The following is a 21,269-nucleotide window of genomic DNA, read 5'->3' as shown; positions in this document are numbered from 1 at the left end:
ATACATATATTTTAAATATTGGCAACGGATCTGTTTAACTATAGATGCAAAATTCATCTTGTGCTTAAATAGTTCAACTAATATTAAAAAAAATAACAAAACATTACTAAGAAAGTTTTCTGAAGCATTTTAATTGCTCCCAATTCTGAATAATTCGTAGACTTTTCATTTGTGATATTAAGAGTTTATAATATATTTCGTAATATTAGCCATTTCTTTGGGAGTGTCATTTACAAAAAATCTGCAAAAAGATTGTAGTACCAAAGCTCTCGGTATATGGTTGAGTAGGTGGTAGCATCCTCTTGGAATAAACAATATTTACTTAACTAAAACTTATTTCTTAAGTCAAAATTTTCCAAAAACATGGACAAGTTAATCCTCCCATTCATACATCAGTAGTTGATATAGATTCCCTGACTAGCTGCGTAAGTTATCAACCATCGAGGGAAGAGAACACAAAACTCGATAAAAAGAGTACGAAGCTTTGCAATCGACTGGCCCCCAACTTCGACAGCGCAATTTGTCCACACCATCATCCCGTGCCACCTCACGATGGAGGAAAAAGTTTCCCCATACCTCGCCAAGATTCCCAACCGTGCAGGCAGATGGTAAATACCTACGCCACACGTGCACCAGTACGCGTGGTGAGACGAAACCTGCCCCGTAGGATGCTCTGCCAGCTCTCGCGTTTCGCGGGATGTGGACCGGGAATCGCGCGCGCGTTTCGTTTCTAGTTCGGTTAGTTGTAAAGCTAAAAAGCGGAGGTTGTTTAACACAGCAAGCTAATATTTCTTGCACTAATTCGAAGCTATGGGAACCGGTGCTGATATAATTATGCAACCAAGCTGAACTTTTGACAGGGGATATTTGTCGAAGGCAAACCCTTGTAAAACAATTGATAGAAAATCGGTTGGGGATTCGATTTATAGATTTACAACAGTGAAAAAAGATCTCACTTACCGATGCAGAACTCGACATGATGCAATGGTAACTCTTTGTAGTGGTTCCGGATGAAAAAGACGTTTTCCAGTATGTAGGACAATCGCAGCAGAAATATGCTGTCCACATCCATTAGATTGTAGTTATCGTAGGCAGCGAACAGCTGTTGCACATTTTCCACAATTTCCCGAACACGGTGCACATTTTGAACGCGAACTTTCCCCTGTTTACCCCGCCCATTGTTGTTAATCAGCCAGTAGTCATGGTTAATCAGGATCTCATTCAGATACGCTTCCATGTGCTCCTTCAGCGGAACATTTTTGAGTTTGAGCTCCGCGTACGCTCGAGCGATGATCTGAATCTCATCCTCGTACTTGAGCCTTTTGATCGAGATAAGAAACTCAAACAGCTGCAGGTTCCCGCGCCGAATCAACAGATAGTACGCCAGGTGATTTTCGATCCGTTCGGTCTCCCGCAGGATCATGTGCTTTGCCAGATCATCGAGTTTTTTCTCCAGTGCCAACTCGGATGCCGTCAGAAATTTTTTGTTCAGCGCATTACAGTCGGCACCCCGAGATATAAGCAGATCGACTAACTGGTAGCGATTCCCACTGGCAAAGATGGACCTGTGAAGGGCGGTGTTGAAGAATTTGTCATCTCTGGTGTTGACATCGATTCCGTCGTCCAGCAGGGAGGACACCTTTTGTACGTCTCCATTCTGAACCGCTTCGAATAGCATTGTGTCTGGGCTCGGAGGTCGTTCAGTGAAAGCGAAGTTGCACAAAGAAGCGTAACATTGGCACGGTTTCGGTTATAGCTGAACTCGGTGTAATGATTGTGATATTCTTATTTATTTATGGTGGATATTTTTAGGAGCGATTAAGAGAAACATCGAGGTGTGATTTTTCCGGCGGTTGAATAGAACCGACATAGTTTCACTATTTACACGAAATGTTCACTTAAAATAAACTATTTAGCTCACAAGTGTTTTTGAATATGCCAAAGTTTGAATTTTGTTTCTACTGTACAATTTTGTGGTACTTTTCATGCCTATCTTTAAACGAAGAATTAGTTTGGATCGGAAAACAAAAAGATTATTTCAAATCAAAATTATTCGAAAAAAGGTATAGTTGTGCACCTAAATTAAAAAATCCGGATATGCATTTAATTTATGGTGGAACGTTAGATTTTCTTATAAAACTCAACTGTTGAAAGTCTTTGCAGATTTGTGCCCTCAAGCAATTCTCAGAGTTAGAAAATAAAAAATCAAATGTTGGAAAGAAAATTCTGCAGGCATTTCTTACCCGAAACAAAGTAAAGCTTTACTACTAAATTCTGTTTCGGAACTTGACTTTCTCTGTCGACAGACTACGCATTTAATACTGATTGTACAGGACAATTTCTCAGCTAATGTTATGATTCTACTGACCACACAAATTCTTTCCTGGTTGGGGTCGAACAAGCAACGAGTGGCTTATGATACCAACGCCTTAGGAATCATCCATAAATGACGTAGCATTATATGGGGAAGGGGGGAGTATTGTATTTTGTGATGATGTGTGACGACAGGGGGGTAGGGGGTCATGTCATGCTACGTAGCTTTTTTAAAGGGGAATAACTAACACCATCTTTTTATTTGTTTTTAAATTTTACGTGGACAAGGGGGGGGGGGAGAATTACCGTCAAGCTACGTAATTACCAGGGGGTATTTAGAGGTTTGTGACGAAAAGCTACGATGGGGGAGGGGGGTGTTAAAAATCACCCAAAAATGCTACGTCATTTATGGATCGTCCCTTATCCACTGTACCGCTAAGTCAGAAATGTTTTTAAACACTATCCTGATATTCGTTCTCCCGAACACGAACGTCAACGATCAATTTTCGCTTACGTTGATCTGGTTTGAGAGTTCTAGTTAATTTAATCGAACCGGATACATTTTCCGCTCAAATTCAGCTTTGTTTTCAATTAATAGGTGATGAACCTAGGTTCAAAACTAGTTCGACACAAGTTAAGTTCGGAACTGAGCTGAGTTTTGCTCAAGACTAAAGCCACAGAGCATTTTCAGAAGTGATTTTGCTATAGAGAAATAAGGGATAGTTATAAAATTTAAAACAGAGAATTTTAAAATTTAAAATAGAGATTTTTTTTTAAATTTAGAACAACCTTTTACTGGAAGCAGTATTTTTTCGGATTTGTATTTGTATTCAAGATTCATGTTATGTCTTGATTCGAGCTGATTTTTTCTATTATACGGTATCTAACTATATGGATACACCCTTCACAAACAATATAAAATTTCAAAATTATGGTTTCCCTGACTGAGTTCCAATAAAATGTGAAGTTTTTTTCGGAAACGATCACCAAATTCATCTAGTTTTGGAAACCGAGGCCATATTTTCGGAAATTAAAACTGTTTCGAATATATTCCCGATGAGGAACGAAATCTCTATTCGGTTGTCAAACCAGGCTTGCAATGTATTAGAATACATGACTTTGCAAAAATGCTTCGGGAGTCATTTGAAGAGTTGTACCATACTGTGGCAGAAATGATTTTCCACTCACAATCGGCTATGATGAAAATGTTCGCCACATAATTCAAGGCAGCTGAGATATCAATTTGATGAAATATTTAAGTAGTACAAATCTGCATATACTTATGCAGGAAATCTCGCAGCATTCGCTAGATCTGGCAGGGAAGAGTTGTTAGATGTAACTCTCTGCTCTGGCGGTATTACGCATGAGTTGGCAAACTGGCTCGTACCAAACGAGCTCGAGCCATCGTTATGTTATGTCTCGCAAGAAATCGTCCCATATCGTAATCCCAAATCTACGAACTGAGACCTCTACGACGAGGTACGAGGCTTTAATAGGTATTTTGCAACTATTGAATCTTTAAGTGACTTGGATGAGTTCGTGTATAAAACAAAATCACTTATAGTAACAGCTTACCAAGAAACTTGTCCGCTTCAAGTAATGCATGCTGCTAGATGAACCCCGCGGTGAAATAGAAGAGTTTGGCTCGGAAAGCATACAGAAATGCTATTCGATCCTCTGGTCGAAGTAGCTGGAAGAGACTCAACGAAACTAGTAGATTAAATAAGTTACTTTCGAAATCGAAAAACTTTCGTGTCAGTTTGATTAGAACTGCTAATGGTGAATACTCATCTGACGAAGATGTAGTACTCAACTGTCTTTTTGACACACACTTTCTAGTCTGCACCGAGCCATCACCAACAACTACCCTTGAGTTCTCTTCAAGTATTTCTGGTTCTTGGGAATCTGCTCGAAAAATTGTGACAACCGAATCAATTAAATGGGAGATTGAAAGTAAAGTATGACATATTTTTTTCTCGAATCAGTCGAGCGTTTAATCGACCACTACATTTAGGAAGCTAGTTTGGATGTGCACCCGATTCTTGGGATGCGACATGCATATCAGCGGGGGAAGTCTACTATTACCCTGATACACAATGTTGTCTATAACATTTAAGAACCTTTTCCACAGAAGCAATCAACAAGCTTTTGACTACGTGTCTTTTGAATTCAGCAGCATGTATCACAAACTGAATACACGTAATGCTTAGCAACCGACAAGTGTGCTAATCGTTAAGACAAGAAGATATAAGGAAACTGAGTGTTTGCGGATATCCTCAAGGTGGTGTGGTATCACCAATTCTATGAAACCTTGTCGCCGATAACTTGTTAAGGAATCTTAATGAGCTTGTGTTTCCGACATATGGTTTCCCCGATGATTATCATATGATGATCACCTATATTCGCCTCAATACAATTTTTGATTTGATTTAGCAAGCCTTGTGTGTCGTTGAGCAATAGTATCTTCATGTGTGACTATCAGTTTATTCAAATAAAACATCAATGGTGCTTTTCACGTAACGCAATGCTACGTTGAAAGTTCTTTGACTCTGAAATTATTGTCACCGATCAAGTTAAGTACGTTAAAACTAAATTGGTCAACTCACATCGATTTCAGAATCAAGAAAGCTTGCATGGCTTTCGGCTTATGTAGACGGGTCTTCAGAAAAGCTTGGGGCTCAAACCCAAGTACATTCAGTGGATCTATATAACAATTGTTAGACCAGTACTAGCCGTACTGGCATACGGGTGCCTTATTTGGTGGCAGAAGGAAGATGTCATGGCAATCCAATCAAAATTAAACCATCTTCAGAAGATGATCTTGATGGCGATGACTGGTGCGTTCTCTACAACATCTACTGCTGCTCTAGAGGCAATTAGCCACACAAAATTGTGACCCAAATGGATCAGTGACCTTACACTTACACAGGTAGTATTCCTTTAAAAACTTCCAATGTGATAATTCCTCCTCGCGTAGTTTTTGATACTGACGTTTATTTGTTGGAGGGCCGAGCCGGTGCTGGTGTCTATTGTCGTGAAATGAAATTAGACCATTCCCATTCACTTGATATGTGATCCACGGTATTTCAAGTAAAAATCTTCGCTATTCTGTTTGACGTACAATTGGTGCTTCAAGAATAAATTCGGGGAAAGAATTTATTTAAGCTAAATTTGGCAGAATCGAGATTAAAACATGTTATCACTTGTCGAACACAAATCGATGAACACATTTAAATTATTATCTACTTTTAAGGGTCATTCACATATTTCTGGAAATGATATGGCGGGAGAATTGGTAAGAACAAGCGCTGCTGTGGACTTCTATGATACAGTATCAATATTATCACTACCGATTATTGGGATAAACCATAAGATTCGCTTTTGGGCTGCATCCATACATAATAATCATTGGCGCAACTTGCAAACCGGCGTTCAAACAAAAACTTATCTGCCGAACTTATCTGACATCATCGAATTTGAGGCATTTTCCATTAACTATTCTAGTTAGGGCGCTGACTGGACATTGCAAATTCAACTATCATATGGCTACTATTCAGCATGCTGAGTATTATTCGTGAGATCTTTGTGAATCCGATTACGGAACTTCATGTCATAAATGTACTGCAGTAATGCAATTACGAGCTCACAGCTCTGGTTCTCTGTACATAGACAAACCTATCTACAGGGAGCTAAACTCCAAGATATGGTATTAGTCCTAATACATACTGGTAATGAACTATAAACTTTATCAGTAAAGTTCATTACTCACATGGGAGTGAAGAATCTCGGTTGTTCACTTTCTTGTGTTGTGATTGTATTTAGTTGTGATTCTCCATTTCCCAAAGTTTTTCGCTTCCCAGAATTCGGGAAATAAAAAAGTTATTTCCCAGGAAATCCCGGAATTGCGGGAAAACTGAAAAGTTTAAAAATGTATCATTGTATTTACAGCAGAAGAATAAATACAAGTAAATGTTCAAAGCCGATAGATTTTAAATGTGTGTTTGCTTAAAATGTCAATCTTGTACATTTGGTAGAAGATGTCGGTTTAGTTTTAGATTATTTCTCGACAAACATATGATTACGGCTTAAAAGCCAATTGTCAAAATTCTCTTTGAATAGATATTCCAGACAAACCGTTACTCGCCAATCACAGATGTTAGTAGTAAACAAAAGAGAAAAGTTTTCTCTTTCATTAACTGCTATGAACTGTGTTTAACCAGTAACGGTTTGTCCGGAATTTCCTTTCAAAGAGAATTTTGACAGTTGGCTTTTAAGCCGTAATCATATGTTTGTCGAGATTTATAGTAGGATCAATACTTCTTCAAAATAAGATTAAATAAAAATCTAATGAATAATGCACGAACGAACACGAGAAGTCTTACATTATTTTTTTTCTTTACATTGTATTCAGATTACGTGAACTTGAGGCCATCCAAAAATACTGCACTCTCAAAAGCACCTATAAGCCAGTTCAGAAGCGCATAATATTCGGAATTCGGAATGTCGGTTCGACCAATTCATACAATCAAAAAATTAATGGCGTTCTTGAAATGGGTAATTGGATTAATAGGAGGGCTTCCCTCACTAAAGCTAACAATATTCACACATATGTATGTAACTAATGTATCTATAAATAAATGCAAACAACTCATGTTACTAATTACAATTGCGCTTTGTTACTAATGTTATCTCCACAACGAATCCAGGCGGTGGTCAGCTATTTTCGTCCGCGTCCCTTATCACCTATTTTTATAAAGTGATTCATCAGCAGTGCTATCTTTGAAAATGAACCACCTTGGTTATGCAACTAATTTTTCCGGTCTTTTTTAAATGCAAATCATTAAGCAATCTTCATTTCGTTATATTCTGAATTGCACGTATTTTGTCGTATGTAATTTTAAATGTACTTTCATTTGATGGCATTGTAAGGGAACACGTATCCGCCGGTTGATGCTAATCGAGCTGACATTTCTTTAGACTGAGCAAACTAAGTTATTTGTTTGTTTAGTGTTTATTTGACCAACTAGGTAACGAATCCACTGGGTCTTTAATGCGTGTAGGAAATACGCATGGTCTTGTCTGAGTGTATGACTTTTGAATTATGTTGAGGATGGAGAATTGACAATTCGCAAGATCAATTCAAATCCAATTACCAATTTGCGGCAATCATTTCAACATAAAAAACAAATTTTTATAGTCATATATAATGGTTTACTTTTAGTCCATTAACTCATCAGTTAATTATACTGAGCTGAGAATAAGTACGTACTATTTGGAAACGGGGGGTGTTTGATTCGTGCATCATTAATATCGTTTAGGAACGCAGCATTTACTCGAACGAGGTGGAAAATTTCAAGTTACGGGATCACAATATGCTTAAGGACGATTTATAAATTCTGCCACGCTATTAGGAGGAAGAGATATGACTAATTGTGACATGAATGGGAGGGAAGCACGTCATGTGCTTTGACGCAATCGGCCGTTTTACGCACGATTGCGCCATGTATATAGGAAATTCCATGGAACATGAACACTTTTGCAAGTAGCGGCATTAATGTGCTACTACAAAATGAAGGAAAAACTAAAATCATTTGATTCGTATTAGACCAAGGATAAAAATAACGTGGTAATATGACAGAGACTTAGTTAGTGTTGGGTAATCTTTGCGTGACATAATTTATGAATGTTCCACAATACCACTTTTAAACTCATTGTTTGCGGTCCATTTTACATTGTCGACAACACTCCCGACAGCCGGCTGTTCGGAGTTCAAGTTGTTTTCGATGAAAAAATTTCGATAGACGATTACCCAGAGTTTAAACGCCTAGAACATTTACGTATCCTTCAGTCAATAAACTATTCAAACATCTTATGCACGAAAGTATATTCTCAGTCGCATCGCTTGCTTGAAGCGAATCCTGACTAACAACCCACCCACTACCCAATCCGTGGTACTTATGGGAGTGTCACTGAGTCGGGGCCTTCCGTTAAGTAAGTACCACATCAACACTTCCTTTCTCATCCCAAGTTACGGTAAAGATGGTCGTGGCCCGCAATGGTGGCTCTCAGGCGAAATTCTCGCTTGGACTGGATCAATTGTTATTCCCAAACAATGCTCCTCAAGTAGTCTGGCTGGAAATGAGAGTCATCAGTCTGCAATCTACGAAGTATACCGTGCTTACGCAACGCAACGCAACGCAATGTTATCTCCACAACGAATCCAATGATCGATTTGATTTTTTTTCAGGGTTGTACTATAAATGCTAGTTCTAGAATAAAGGGATTTTAATTTAAATGAAATTGAAGGTATCACTGTCCCACACGGTTGGAGACAAATGAGAGTTATCACCTGCCAAACACTAGGAGAAGCAGCCTCCGATCGCAATTCGTATCGGCCGATTGCTATGCTGTCCCGTATCTGGAAGTTGTTTGAGAAAAGCATCTTGTTCCGCCTTGACAATTGACTGTCTGTCAGATAATCAATTTGGTTCCCGTAAAAAGTGAGAGATAAACGATCGCCTTCCAGAGCAGATAGCATCAGTTCTCTTGGGCAGTAAGGGTGCTGGCTTTCGATTCAATTTCTATAAATAATCTTTTTGAGAACCTGCACCAGTCAAGAAATCCATTTCTTGGATAAATTAACACCATTTCCGTAGTTTATCGTTGTTTACCAAAGATCACGAACAAATGTTTGCTGAAAATCCCGGGTTTATCTTCACCACCCGCTCTTTCCGCTCCCATCAATAAAATAGTGAGATGCCATTCGAAGGCACTGTATAACATTTGAAGAATAATAGGAGTATCCTCCTATAAATTGAAATAGACTGTATTTGCGTGCATTTAATTTTGAGAAAAAAAATCTATCCTGAAACATTCAAAAGAAATATTTCGTAAAATTTTATGAAGTGACAGCGGGAGCTGATTTTTTCAGAATCGCGAAAAAAGAAAAGTGAAACAACTTGATTTGTTTGCTACAAACGTTTGAATCAACTAAAAGATGTTTTCCGCCTGAAATAGCACAATATTTCACAAATTAATAACATTGTTATTAATTTTGTAACTGATATTATATTCGTGAAGTTTTGTGAAGATTTGCGATAAAACTTTTTCCCAGTACAGGGAAGAATGGGAAAAATCTCAGTCTACCTTCTCATCTCGTCCAGAACAGATGCAAAATATTGCTCCACTATAGACATCAATGAAGCAAGCAATCATCGGTTCAATCGCTTTGTTCTTTATCCGGTACACAAACACGTTGCCCCTACCTACTTTGGTGAAATAGTGATTATTGTCGATACAAAGCAAAAGCGCGCCCCACTGCGGAGGGAATATGTTGCTATTGGGGAAATTTCCCGTCAGACCAGCCATTCGGGAAGTGAAATAATTGCTAAAAGTGCAGATGGAGCTCAATCTGGCAATCAGATATGTTCAAGAACATTATAACCAAGCAGAGCCATTGGATTCGCGGAATGTAGCAAGCTTAACATCAGCTTCCCCGTATATATTAGAGTCGCAGTTATTTTTTTGATTTTGGAATTTTGTCCATCGCCGGTCATACCTTTTTTATGAAAATTCATTACTTTTTTCAAAGTAAAAAATGAAAATAAAATGAAAATAGTTTTTAAACCCAATATCTGAACATTTTCATACAATTTTCTCAAAAAAAAACCTTGCATAATTTGAATGTTTCATGTTCCACTCGTCAGTAACTGACACCAAGATGCTGCCAGTTAGACGATATATCCCAACTAACACCAAATTGGCACCAGTTAGACACTAAATCCAAACAGTTCATACAACATGTGTGAACGCCTAAAGCAACTGACTGATACCGAGTGATGTCTCGGTTAGCCAAGCACAGAAGCTCTGGGTCACTGTCGAGTATGGAGAACCGAAGTCTTGTTTTTTGGCATTAGAGCTAAACGCCTGGAGTATGTATGGATGTACCAATTTGAATGTTTCGCTTCCCACTCGTCAGTAACTGACACCAACATACTGCCAACTGTGTTATGTACCAGTGGAATACGAAACTTTCAAATCAAACTTTTCTAAGTTAGGTTTGGTGCCCTTAAGCGTAAATTGGTACATCCAATTGTTTTACTTTGGGAAAAAAGTTTACATACTTGCATCATTACTCGATCTCCACAAAGCTTCAAAATGTTTCATTCACTTTGAAAAAAGCTTCGAAGTTTCATAAAAATCGCATGAAAAAACATGTATTTCCTGTAGCAAAATTTAATTTCATTTTATGAAAATTAAAATGAAAATCGAAAATTTCTGAGTGTAAATAAAATCGAAATTGATTATTAGAATTGTCATAGTGAAACAAAAGTCACTACTTCTGCTACTCGTTTTCCTAGAATCGAAAGAAGAAGAGATTTAATCTTTATTGCCTGATGTCACGACAGTCACGAATTAATCACAATAGAATCGGATTTGCTGGTTGTAATTAGAACATCAGGAGCGGATCCAGAGAAAAATTCCGGAAGGGGTCCAAAATTTCGATTTTGAAATGTTCATTGTACAATACGTAATATGTAATATCCTCATTTAATTGAGATCTGTTTTGATGGTCGAATCTGGTTTGGAATAATTTTGAATTTAGAACGAATTTAAACTAAACTATTTTAAAAAATCTCAAGAAGTTAAAAAAATTTGGGGGGGGGGGAGTCCGGACCCCCAAGACCCTCCCTCTGGATCCGCCACTGTAGAACATTCAACATTTCTTGCAGAAATATGCAGATAAATTGAGAATATTGAGAAGTTTTCTGTAAATGAGGGTGGAAAAAACGGGTTCTGAGTAAAACCTGCACTAACATATCGATCTCAATCGATACTAAGGGATCCATTACAACAATTTGACTCCTATTTAGCGTATGTTGGGTAACTCTCGAGGATATTGGAACATAAAACTATAAAATATTTAATTGTTTAAAACAACATTTACAATAATGGAAGTTTCACCCTTCAAAGCAATTTATTAAAATTCTCCTGAAAAAATCACAAAAATGCTATATACTAAAAATCGTATTATTCCCATTCAAGATCACTGCACAACGGAGACGGAGACTGCGTGAAGGTCGATTCGTGCATATGTCGTTTAGGATGCGCCGCACAACCGGTCAGTGTTCGTTCACTTTGATAAACTGATGTATCGTTGTGCTTAATCGCCGTCGTGAAAAGCTAGTTATTAAGGACACTTAACTTTTCCAACCGATCCAGAAGCACCAGCCACTCTCGGTGCTGAGGGTAAGCTGAACTAGTTTTGCTCCTATCCACAGTTGTGTAAGATTTATTTTAGTTGAAACATTATTACACGAATATTACATTATTATTCGAACTTTTAAATCTGAATCATTACTACTCTCACATTATTTTTGATTTCCAGAGGCTGAAATTAATGCCAATGTGTATGTGTCAAAAAACTTTACAACGTTTCCCCCAATTTGCATAAACTTAACTTCAGATGTGATTTTTAATACCTTCAAAAGCTGTTATTAATTTTTCATTCCCATGTTCTTTATTTACAACAGTGTATAAAAACAGAAACAATTCTCATTTCATGTAAGTGTTGTTAAAAACACGGCAGCTGATACCATTACCGTTTTTGTGTAATTGTAATATTCGGAGAATTGTAGTTAGCGGCCAAAGGTTAAAATTGAACAGCTATTAACACTGCTAGGGAAACATCTGTTCAAAACAAGTATTTAGAATTGACATTATTTGCAAAAAATATAAACGTTTACGAATAAATAGTACTGTTATTTTATGTTTGTCCGAAGGAGTTGTTGCAACAGAATAAAAAGCTGCCGATTTTTAATCACCTACGGAAAGCATGAAACAACCCGTCGATTGTTTTACTTAACGACGGTGTTGTCTATTTGTGAACGATACAAAACGATTCTATTATGAAATGCTTTATAATACTAGGACCACCTCATCTTGTTGAAGTAAAAGTTGGTCTGTCTACGAAGGGCATTTTTTCATCTCAAACTAGCTTAAGAAAAACTGGCGACACAAATCTGCAATTCATCCAAAAATTGAAAAAACACGTTCACAACACCGCAAAATTCTGGTTTGCTAATGTCACTTTCACTGTGTTATTCTGATGGATTATTAACCGATACTGATGGTTGAACAAAACCAAAACAATATTAAAACATTGTTTTAAATAATTCACCTAAAACAAAAAACCACTAAACATTCGAGAACTTTTAACTAAATCACTTGCATTCACCGAATGAGCGGTAGGTCCTTGAACGTGATGCTAGTAATAATAAAATATGTTTGCTTTTTTTTGAATTCCTAGTTATACTTGAACTGGTTGATTTAGTAGCCGTTGCGGAGAAACGAAACGAAAAGTACCATTCGCGTACAAAATCACGGGACTGAATGAATGAAGGTAGTCAACGGTCGCACTGCTGTTGTGTAGCGGACCATCATCAGCGTCGTCGTTCGCTCTTTCTTGAGAACTCACGCACGGCGCGAATGAGCGGAAGAGCGAAAAATTTTGCGAGACTCCATCATCATATGATATCTATATGTATTTGAAGTAAACAACTATATAGATACCGACACATCGATGGAAAAGCACGTGCCCATTCGGCATGAGAGAGGTAATTCCCGAGCCGATGCGGAGGAAAACATACATATCGCAGTAGTCGGTGTGATAACAATGCGAGAAAAACATGTGAAAAATAAACATCACCACCACACCTTAGGGCCACGTGTTTCCACTGTTTTCCTCGGCGGTGACATTCGCTCCACTCACACAGATGAATGAAGTACTCTCTCGTAGTGCCATACACAAGCGAGCTTTAGAGTTTTTCTGGCGCGCGCGGTAATTTCTATAAATTTATATACGAAAACAAGAGGGCCACGTGTCCGTAGTGCTGAAGATGCTTTCGAAGTCATTGGGTCTGTTGGCTTAAGGTTCAAGTTACCTTTTGTCAGCATGTGTTAGATTTGAACGCAGGGTAGTATGGGTAGGAAAAAATATGTTCAGCTTTGCCACCAGAATATCCATTTAAACCTTTTCAAAACTCTAAAAGAAGAATATCAGCCGATTTATTAGATCACAACGATTCAAATCATACAAAAAAACTGCTGGAAAAACTATCGGTTTCGCTAAATGGTGCTTTTGAAAAAGGGGCTGTGATTTTTTTTCACACTACCACAGCGTGCTGGGGCACGCCACACAACTGCGCAATGAAAAAACCACAGCCACTTTTTCAAAAGCACCATTCAGCTAAACCGATGGTTTTTGCAGCAGGTATTTTGCATGAATTGAATCGTGATGATCTAATAAATCGACTGATATTCTTCTTTTAGAGTTTTGAAAAGGTTTAAATGGATAATCTGGTGGCAAAGCTGAACACAATTTTTTTACGCACACTACCAAGCCTTGAGGTAACTTGAGCCTTAACTTTCTTTTGGTTTTTCAAAGCGACTTAGCGGACAACATGGAACATGGCAGTGTTTAAAACTGTATTGTTCTACCATTCCGATCCCTTGTTGGTACCAAAATACCGGCACTGAATAAAAATAAATGAATTCATGCAAAATTGATGTTGAAGAATAGATATATCTAAGCTGACCAACTCCGAGGGGGAAAACTGGCAACATTCCGCATCGAAGCATAATTGTTCAAAACGCACCGACAAACGGCACAGCGCCGCAGCGGCGAATTTCTCTCAAAATCTGATCAAAAGTCGAAAATGTTTATAATTCACCTGCAAAAGTATATACTACTGTTTTTTTGACACAGATTACGATTTTGATACAAGATTGTTTAAATCAACATGGCGGTTGAAAAATAGTCGACACTTTTCACTAAATGTGAGAAGATTTTCACGTTCAAGATTAATAATACATCGAATTCAAAATGGCGTGTAATCAAATCATAGGAAGAGTTAATTTGCATGCATGGAAATGCATTTTGAAAAAGCTTCTGTTTTACCAAAAATTTTGCATTTTACAAATAGTATTTTTTCACAAGCAGTTTGGATGGTATTTGCGCAGCTATTATTCTTGTGTAACAGATTTTTTTTTCGACTATGTTAGTCACATTTTCTTTTTTACATTTTAACGACATTCAATTAGCTAGAGATTACTGGGTAGGGAAAGTTATGAAAATTAGAGCCATATTACTCAAGTGAGAGCAAGGATGTGAAGTATACAGATCGGCAAACTACAAGTGGTAGGGTCATTAGAACAGGCTTAATATCTATCGGGCTTACCTTTTGTCTTCTGCTGATGAGGGTCGAGCTTAGGCAGCATAACTACGATTCACTCGAGTCCACCAGCATGTCTCCTGACATAGACAGACTTGTCCATCTTTACCGCTAGAACCGACATTGTTTTCCGATCCGCATTATTTTGTTACCCCACTTAGGGGGCAAAACAGTTAAGAGTGTAACGTTCGAAATCGAATGTTATACAACCCAAAGTTATTATATAGGAAGGTCCTTGCATGTGTCAAAACTAAAACTGCCTTTGTGCTCGTATGTGTGACAGTTTCTAAGGGCGAATGGAAGCGTCTACGTCATCAATACCACGTTTTATAGACTGTCTCTGTTCACTACCACTAACTATAGGTACTATATTCATAGTTAGACGGAGACACTGAGCGGAGCCAATTGAACAAGTCAAATACCAGAGCCAATCGAGCATGACGTCACATAACATGTTTGGATGTATATGGAAAAGGTATTGTGATTATGGTCATAAAAGAACCAATTTTTTCTGTAACAAGAAAAGATATTCGGACAAGTATGAAATCATATCATTAGATCTTCGAATTGTTTTTTTTCTATTCGTGCATGTAAAGTTCTTACCTACGACGACAATAAAATTATTTAGCTAGAGCTTGAACATTTACATGAAATGCCAGCGTTTTTTTCCTGAAATAAGAGCTGCCAGTTTTCCGGCTTTTGTGTCCGCCTAACTCTTAATATAGTAACTCTACCACTAACATGCTTTGACGCATGCTAGGACCTTTTTTAAAAGGACTTTGGTTACAACCCACTTATCGGCATCGATAAATTAGCGCACATTAATCGATAAGTCGATCAATGTGCAGCATAAATAGTGCAAAAAACCTGAACAGGACATCTTATACATTTAATAGTTGAATAGTGCAGTTGTGCAATTATTAATCCGAAAACCATTAGTGTGCCGAAGACTAGGGAAATACTCCGCAAGTTAGTGAAACCCGGTGAGTTAGAATATATGAAGTGGCAACGAGAAGGAAGCCTATTTTTCATGCGAGGAAAGGAGTTTTTCACTGGGCAGACGCAGCGCACCGCCAGCAGCAACATCCATCGAGGAAACAGGAGTAAGATTCCCCGACGGAGCTTCTTTATGTTTGCTGCATGCTTTTGTTTAAAAGACGTAAGTACAGTGGTGAAAAACTTTTATTTAAGGCGCCATTGTGAGTGCGGAATCGCATTCCGGTTTTTTATGGATTCTTTTTAGTAAAATGCAATTCAAACAAACAAATACAAACTTAGTTTCAAATGAAAGGTACAACGTTCCCATAGACTGCTATTGAATTTCATTTAATGCCGACTTCCGGTTCCGGAGTAACAGGTTGAAGAGTGGGGTCACGCATGAAATTCCCATATAAATCGGAACCAGCATAGTATCTAAAAGATGCAAAACTTCATAAAATGTGTTCGAAAATGTTTGAATTTATAGTTTCAGCTCACTGATGTCCAATCAAACTCGCGTTGACCACATTGGACAACTTCGGCGGAACCGGAAACTTCGGGAAAGTGGTTATATTCCTGACTTGAATTCACATCTGCTTCTCGGAAATGTCTGATTCGATTTTCACAAAATCAGTCTCAAATGAAAGCTAGAATATTTCTATTGAATGCTATTGAATTTCCTTTTAGTCGGAGCTCTGTTTCCTGTGTTACGGATTGAAGTATGCGGCCACATGCGAAATTTCCATATAAACTGGTAATCAATATATGTATGAATGATGCAAAAATAATTAAAACGAGTTACAAATTGCTTGAAATTGTTGGCCGACACTCTTATACCATTCGACTCACTTGTTGAGTTCGGAAAACGTGTGTATTCGTATGTGTGTGACCAACAATTGCGCATCGGTTACTCGGAGATGATCGAACCGATTTTCAAATGGAAGGTGTAATATGTAGTTTGGTGGAGCATCGCCCCCCCACTTACCCTAACACCTCGCCCTTTCATCAACCTCCCCCCCCTTGGCCACCCTCGCATTAGGGCATTGCACTAATAAACACTCATTTTTGAAATCTCAAAGACCTCTTATTGTGACAAATAGCAAAGTAGACTCAGATGCCAAATTTCATATCATTTGGATAATTTGGACCTCTGCCCACTTTGCTTGAAGATTTTGATATTGGTTTCATGGGAAAATTCAGCGTGTCCCACATTTATACGTTCACCCTAATTTCTCAGACTTTTTTTTCTATTCAAAAAAACTGCACACGTTTGTTGTGAAGCTTAATCAACGATGTTTCTCGAAATTTAGAAGCCCTGGTGCGTTTTGTTCGTTTTTATGGTAGTTTAAGTGAAAAAAGTGGTGTCCCATATTTATAAGTTCACCTTACTTTTTTGCCTTTCTCATGTAGAAAGGTTATGCAATCAATCTGAACATCGTCAACCACACCCCCCCCCCCCCAAGGAAAATTTTCTTGTTCCTCCTAAATAAACTTCCCTAGTAGGTCTGAAAACCAGTGAAAAATTTGGTTTGAAATGATTTTGAGTTTGAAAACTACTTTAAATTTGAAATTAATTTAAAATTTGTTAACAAGTTGAAACTTTTTGGCGGGGTCCAGACCCCCCGAACTCTCCTCCGGAATCCGCTGCTGGGTTCAAGTGTTTCAGCTACGGCACATAACTTCTCAAGTTCATGGCTGTCAATCCATTGTATGTATGTGCAAATCGTACTGAATATGTAATGGACATTTCCACCATTATATTGAACATAACCAGCCAAGGAATCGTACACGAAAAAAACCAGTCATAAATTCATGAACAAAAGGTCACGATTTCGTGAACTGAACATTTTACGTAAACCATAACCACGTTCCTGAAATTATGAATAATAAATCTCGAATTCATGAAACTATTTGTGTTTTCAATAAACTTGTTCGCCCCGAATATATACAAGGCGTTACATTAGAATGTTTGGTTAGGGTACTGTTATTGATCCCTGGACATGTTTAGTTTTTGTTGTAATTCTAGTTCATGATTTGGGAATATACAGCCGACAGTCAAATGATGTTCATGATTTCAAGAGCTTATTCGTGATTCTTGTGATTTTTGTGCTATCTTATTCATAAGTTTACTATCGCATTTTTCTGTCAGACTAGCAGGAATAAAATTCATGATTTCAGGATCTTAGTCACGATTTTTGTAATTTCTATTCACGTTATCGTGATATTTTAGTTATGAGTAGATTGATTCATGTTCATGATTTCAGAATCTAAGTCACGATTTTTGTAACTGCTGTTCATGTTATCGTAATATTTTAGTCATAAATAGAGTAATTCATGTTCATAATTTCAGGATGTCCGCTTTTCCCGGGCACTTCCGGAATCGTCTATGGTGGTCAATGTAGTCAACGAAAGTTTGGTTGGCCGTCGGTGACCTAGAACAGCAAATTTAAGTTGTTTGAGAAACATTTTAGCGAAATTTTTACCTTTTTTGCTTTCATCGGAGTATCGGTTTGAATCACAATTTGCTATGTGATCGCACGCCACAACCTGTAACTCCGGAACCGGAAGTCGGATCGGGATGAAATTAAATAGCCATTTACGGGGACGCAATACCTTTCATTTGAGGCCAAGTTTAGTCGAATCGGTCTAGCCATCTACGAGAAACCGATGTGACTGTTATTCTGAATTTAGATACTTCCGCCGGGGCTTCCGGAACCGATGATGGTGGCCAATGTGGCCAAATAGACTTTGAATGGATGTTAGTGATCTAATACTACAAATCGAAGCAGTTGTGGTCATATTTTGGAAAAATTTTCACCTTTATACATTCATTGCAGAATTTATTAAAATCGACATATTCTGCGTGTTCGTACTCATCACCCTGTAATTCCGGAACCGGAAGTCGGATCCATTAGAATTTCAATAGCAGCCTATGGGAACGTTGCACCTTTCATTTGAGACTAAGTTTGTCAAAATCGGCTCAGCCATCTCTGAGGGAAATGAGTGACATTTTTGGTCACATACACACACACATACGCACACACACACACATACATACATACCTACACACACAGACATTTGACGAACTCGACGAACTGAATCGAATGGTATATGTCACTCGGCCCTCCGGGCCTCCGTTAAAAAGTCGGTTTTCAGAGCAATTGCAATACCGTAAACCGGGGTGACTTTGATCATCGGGGTGACTTTGATCACTCAAAACTTTTTTCGTGGATCGCTTATTAAACCAGAATAGAGTACCGAATCATTTCAATTTGAAATGATTTTTACTCTAAGCTTATAAAATACTGATTTGTTATACTTTTTGAGTATATTGTTCGGTTTTTGGATACAAAAACTACAAAAAAACCGAAATTTGACTTTACCCGATTTTTACGAAGCTTCGTAAAGTGTCTATTTTTATAAAACAAATAAATCTCAGATTTGAGCAAGAGTAATAAATTACAAGCGAGTTTTTATTTTCCTTTAGATTGGGATATGCTAAATTTAGTTTTAAGAGTTTGTTTATTTTTACTACACTTTTTGTGAAACTAGTTGTCAATTATTTCAAATTATTTTAAGCTATAATTCGCAACATTTTTTTATTGTTCAATATTCCAACGTGTTAAAATGGATGAAGCTTTTTGTACATTGATAAAACACTGAAACAAAACAATTTTAGCCGTTTTAAAGGTTTTCAGAATCTTTTATTCTAGTTGGACACAAATTATACGAATTTTGGTTACTCGAATTTTACAGTACATTGAAATCTCCGTATAATACCAATTAACATCTATTTAACAATGAGTATCTTCCCAGAATTAGTTCAAACAAACATTTGAATGAAAAACATTGACATCAATAACATAATGTGGGTGAACATGCAGGTTATCAAAGTCACCCCGGAACACGAAAACGGACTTCAACTTGAAATCATTTTTGAAAAAATTGCTGTAAGCGGACAATTTTAAGTAAAACCATCCAATCTTGTTCTCCATACATCAGTACATGGTTTAAAAATATTAAACTTGAAATAAATGTGTTGCATCTAAAAATATGTAATGATTACTTCGAAAAGTGATCAATGTCACCCCGGTTTACGGTACCTTTCTATTGAGAAAGGCAAAACGTGATTGTTCCAGGATTCATGGCACTTTATTCACGATTTTGGGAACAATTTTTTTCCGTGTTGTTTAGATTAATGAGAAAGGCCGCTAGGTGGATTAAAACAAGCTTTTCTAATGATTTCTATTTAATTTCGTTTCACGCTGGAGTTTTCGGCTTGTCGGTGGAGCAATTCAGTATCATCCTGGGCTATACCAACGGTTGGGAGATACTGGACAATTAAGAAAACATCAAATAAAAATAATTCCGGCGAGAATTTAAGGTGATCTAGTATAATTAAATTGTTTGATGAGTCATTTTTTCACTCTTGTTATCAATTTTGTACCGGGTTAATGATTTGTTTATTAAATTTCAATTGATTTTGTCCGTTTCCGAACATATATTTAATCCGAAATAGTGAAAAAATTGCATTTCTTTATTTCGGTCAGTACAGTCAATATGGCGTGTCGGCTTTTTAACGATCATTCAGATTTTTTTTACATTTTTAAGAACGAGTGAATTTTATTGGAGGTTGGTAAACTTTTTATGATCGATGAGATTATTTCTAATTTGGCTTTGGGTGTTTTTATTTTCTTTTATGATTTTTATTTCGATTAATTTTCTGTTTGAAAGCTAAATGACTCATTTTCATCCCTGATGAAGCCATTCTATAAGGGGACCTCATTTACCCACAGGTTTAAGTTATCGTTCATAGCAAACAAAATTTCGGAAGTAAATCGCAAGGTCCATTTTATCACATTAGTGGGGTCCTACGAGTATTCTGAAATAAAATTACTTTTTATTACTTGTAGCCTCACAGACGTACCTTCAGCTACGATAGTAGATAAGCTCAAGGTCAGGTTAGGCAAAACTCCTTTAATCAGCGCCCCCAGAACGCTGAAGACTCCCCAAGCAACCAGAAGTTCGGATAATACTTGAAAAGCACACTTTAAAGTTCACATAAAGTTCTTAGCAAACTTTCAAGCTGCTTAAGCTTTAATGGAACTTGAAAGCTGCTTAAGCCGCTATTAGTACACAAAACATATCGCAAAATTACTTAAAACGGGAAGCTTATGCAGCTTCGTTATACGCACTTTTGGTTGCTTGGGTCCTTTGTCAGCATTCAAGCTGCAAGCTGAACTGTGTGCTTATGGAGCTTTCAATGGTACAGCAATACGAGATCATGCAATAAAATTGGACTAAACCGTTTTGCGCGTTAAGGGCACAAGATCTAATATAAATTAAGTTTTGCTTTTTTGTGTTTCGAATTCATCTCGTCAGTAACTAGCACCATCTGGGTGTCTAGTTAGACGATGTATCTAAACTAGTGCCCAAATTAGCTCTAGTTAGACACAAAAAATTCTAAACAGTTCACCCGACATATGTGAACGCCGAAAGCCACATGTCCACATGGTATTTACTTGCAACAAATTGCCACAGAGGGCATCATCTAGTGCCTCCTTTTTCCAACAGATAGAATGGTTTTAAAGGGTTTAGATTGTACATATTGCTATCTGGACGATGTGCTAATTGCTGATAATAGTGTAGGAGATTGCAAACAGAAGCCTTTTAAAGTTTTAAAAAGACTTGCTAAGGCAAACATAAAAATAAATTTTGATAAATGTAGATTTTTTGTTACAGAGC

The 21,269-nt window shown here is 37.5% G+C and overlaps 1 protein-coding gene across 4 annotated transcripts in view; it reads right to left on the bottom strand.

Moving 5' to 3' along the window:
* Nucleotides 1-12,697, bottom strand: part of LOC131678826 (uncharacterized) — a 132,991-nt gene extending 120,294 nt beyond the window's left edge. Inside the window, exons 1-2 of one of the 4 annotated variants that reach the window (XM_058959197.1) lie at nt 12,629-12,697; nt 961-1,989 (exon numbers count right to left, since the gene is read on the bottom strand). In XM_058959197.1, the coding sequence (XP_058815180.1) occupies nt 961-1,678 (718 nt within the window). In that variant the 5' untranslated portion in view covers nt 1,679-1,989; nt 12,629-12,697. Of the gene's footprint in view, nt 1-960; nt 1,994-12,493 lie in introns of all 4 variants that reach the window. The other 3 variants (XM_058959195.1, XM_058959194.1, XM_058959196.1) reach the window with 3 other exon arrangements.
* Nucleotides 12,698-21,269: the final 8,572 nt, after the last annotated feature.

Source organism: Topomyia yanbarensis, chromosome 2 (assembly GCF_030247195.1).
Source record: "Topomyia yanbarensis strain Yona2022 chromosome 2, ASM3024719v1, whole genome shotgun sequence".
Classification (NCBI taxonomy): domain Eukaryota; kingdom Metazoa; phylum Arthropoda; class Insecta; order Diptera; family Culicidae; genus Topomyia; species Topomyia yanbarensis.
Note: the sequence above shows the minus strand (reverse complement) of the source record. Positions and strands in the feature narration are given on the sequence as shown.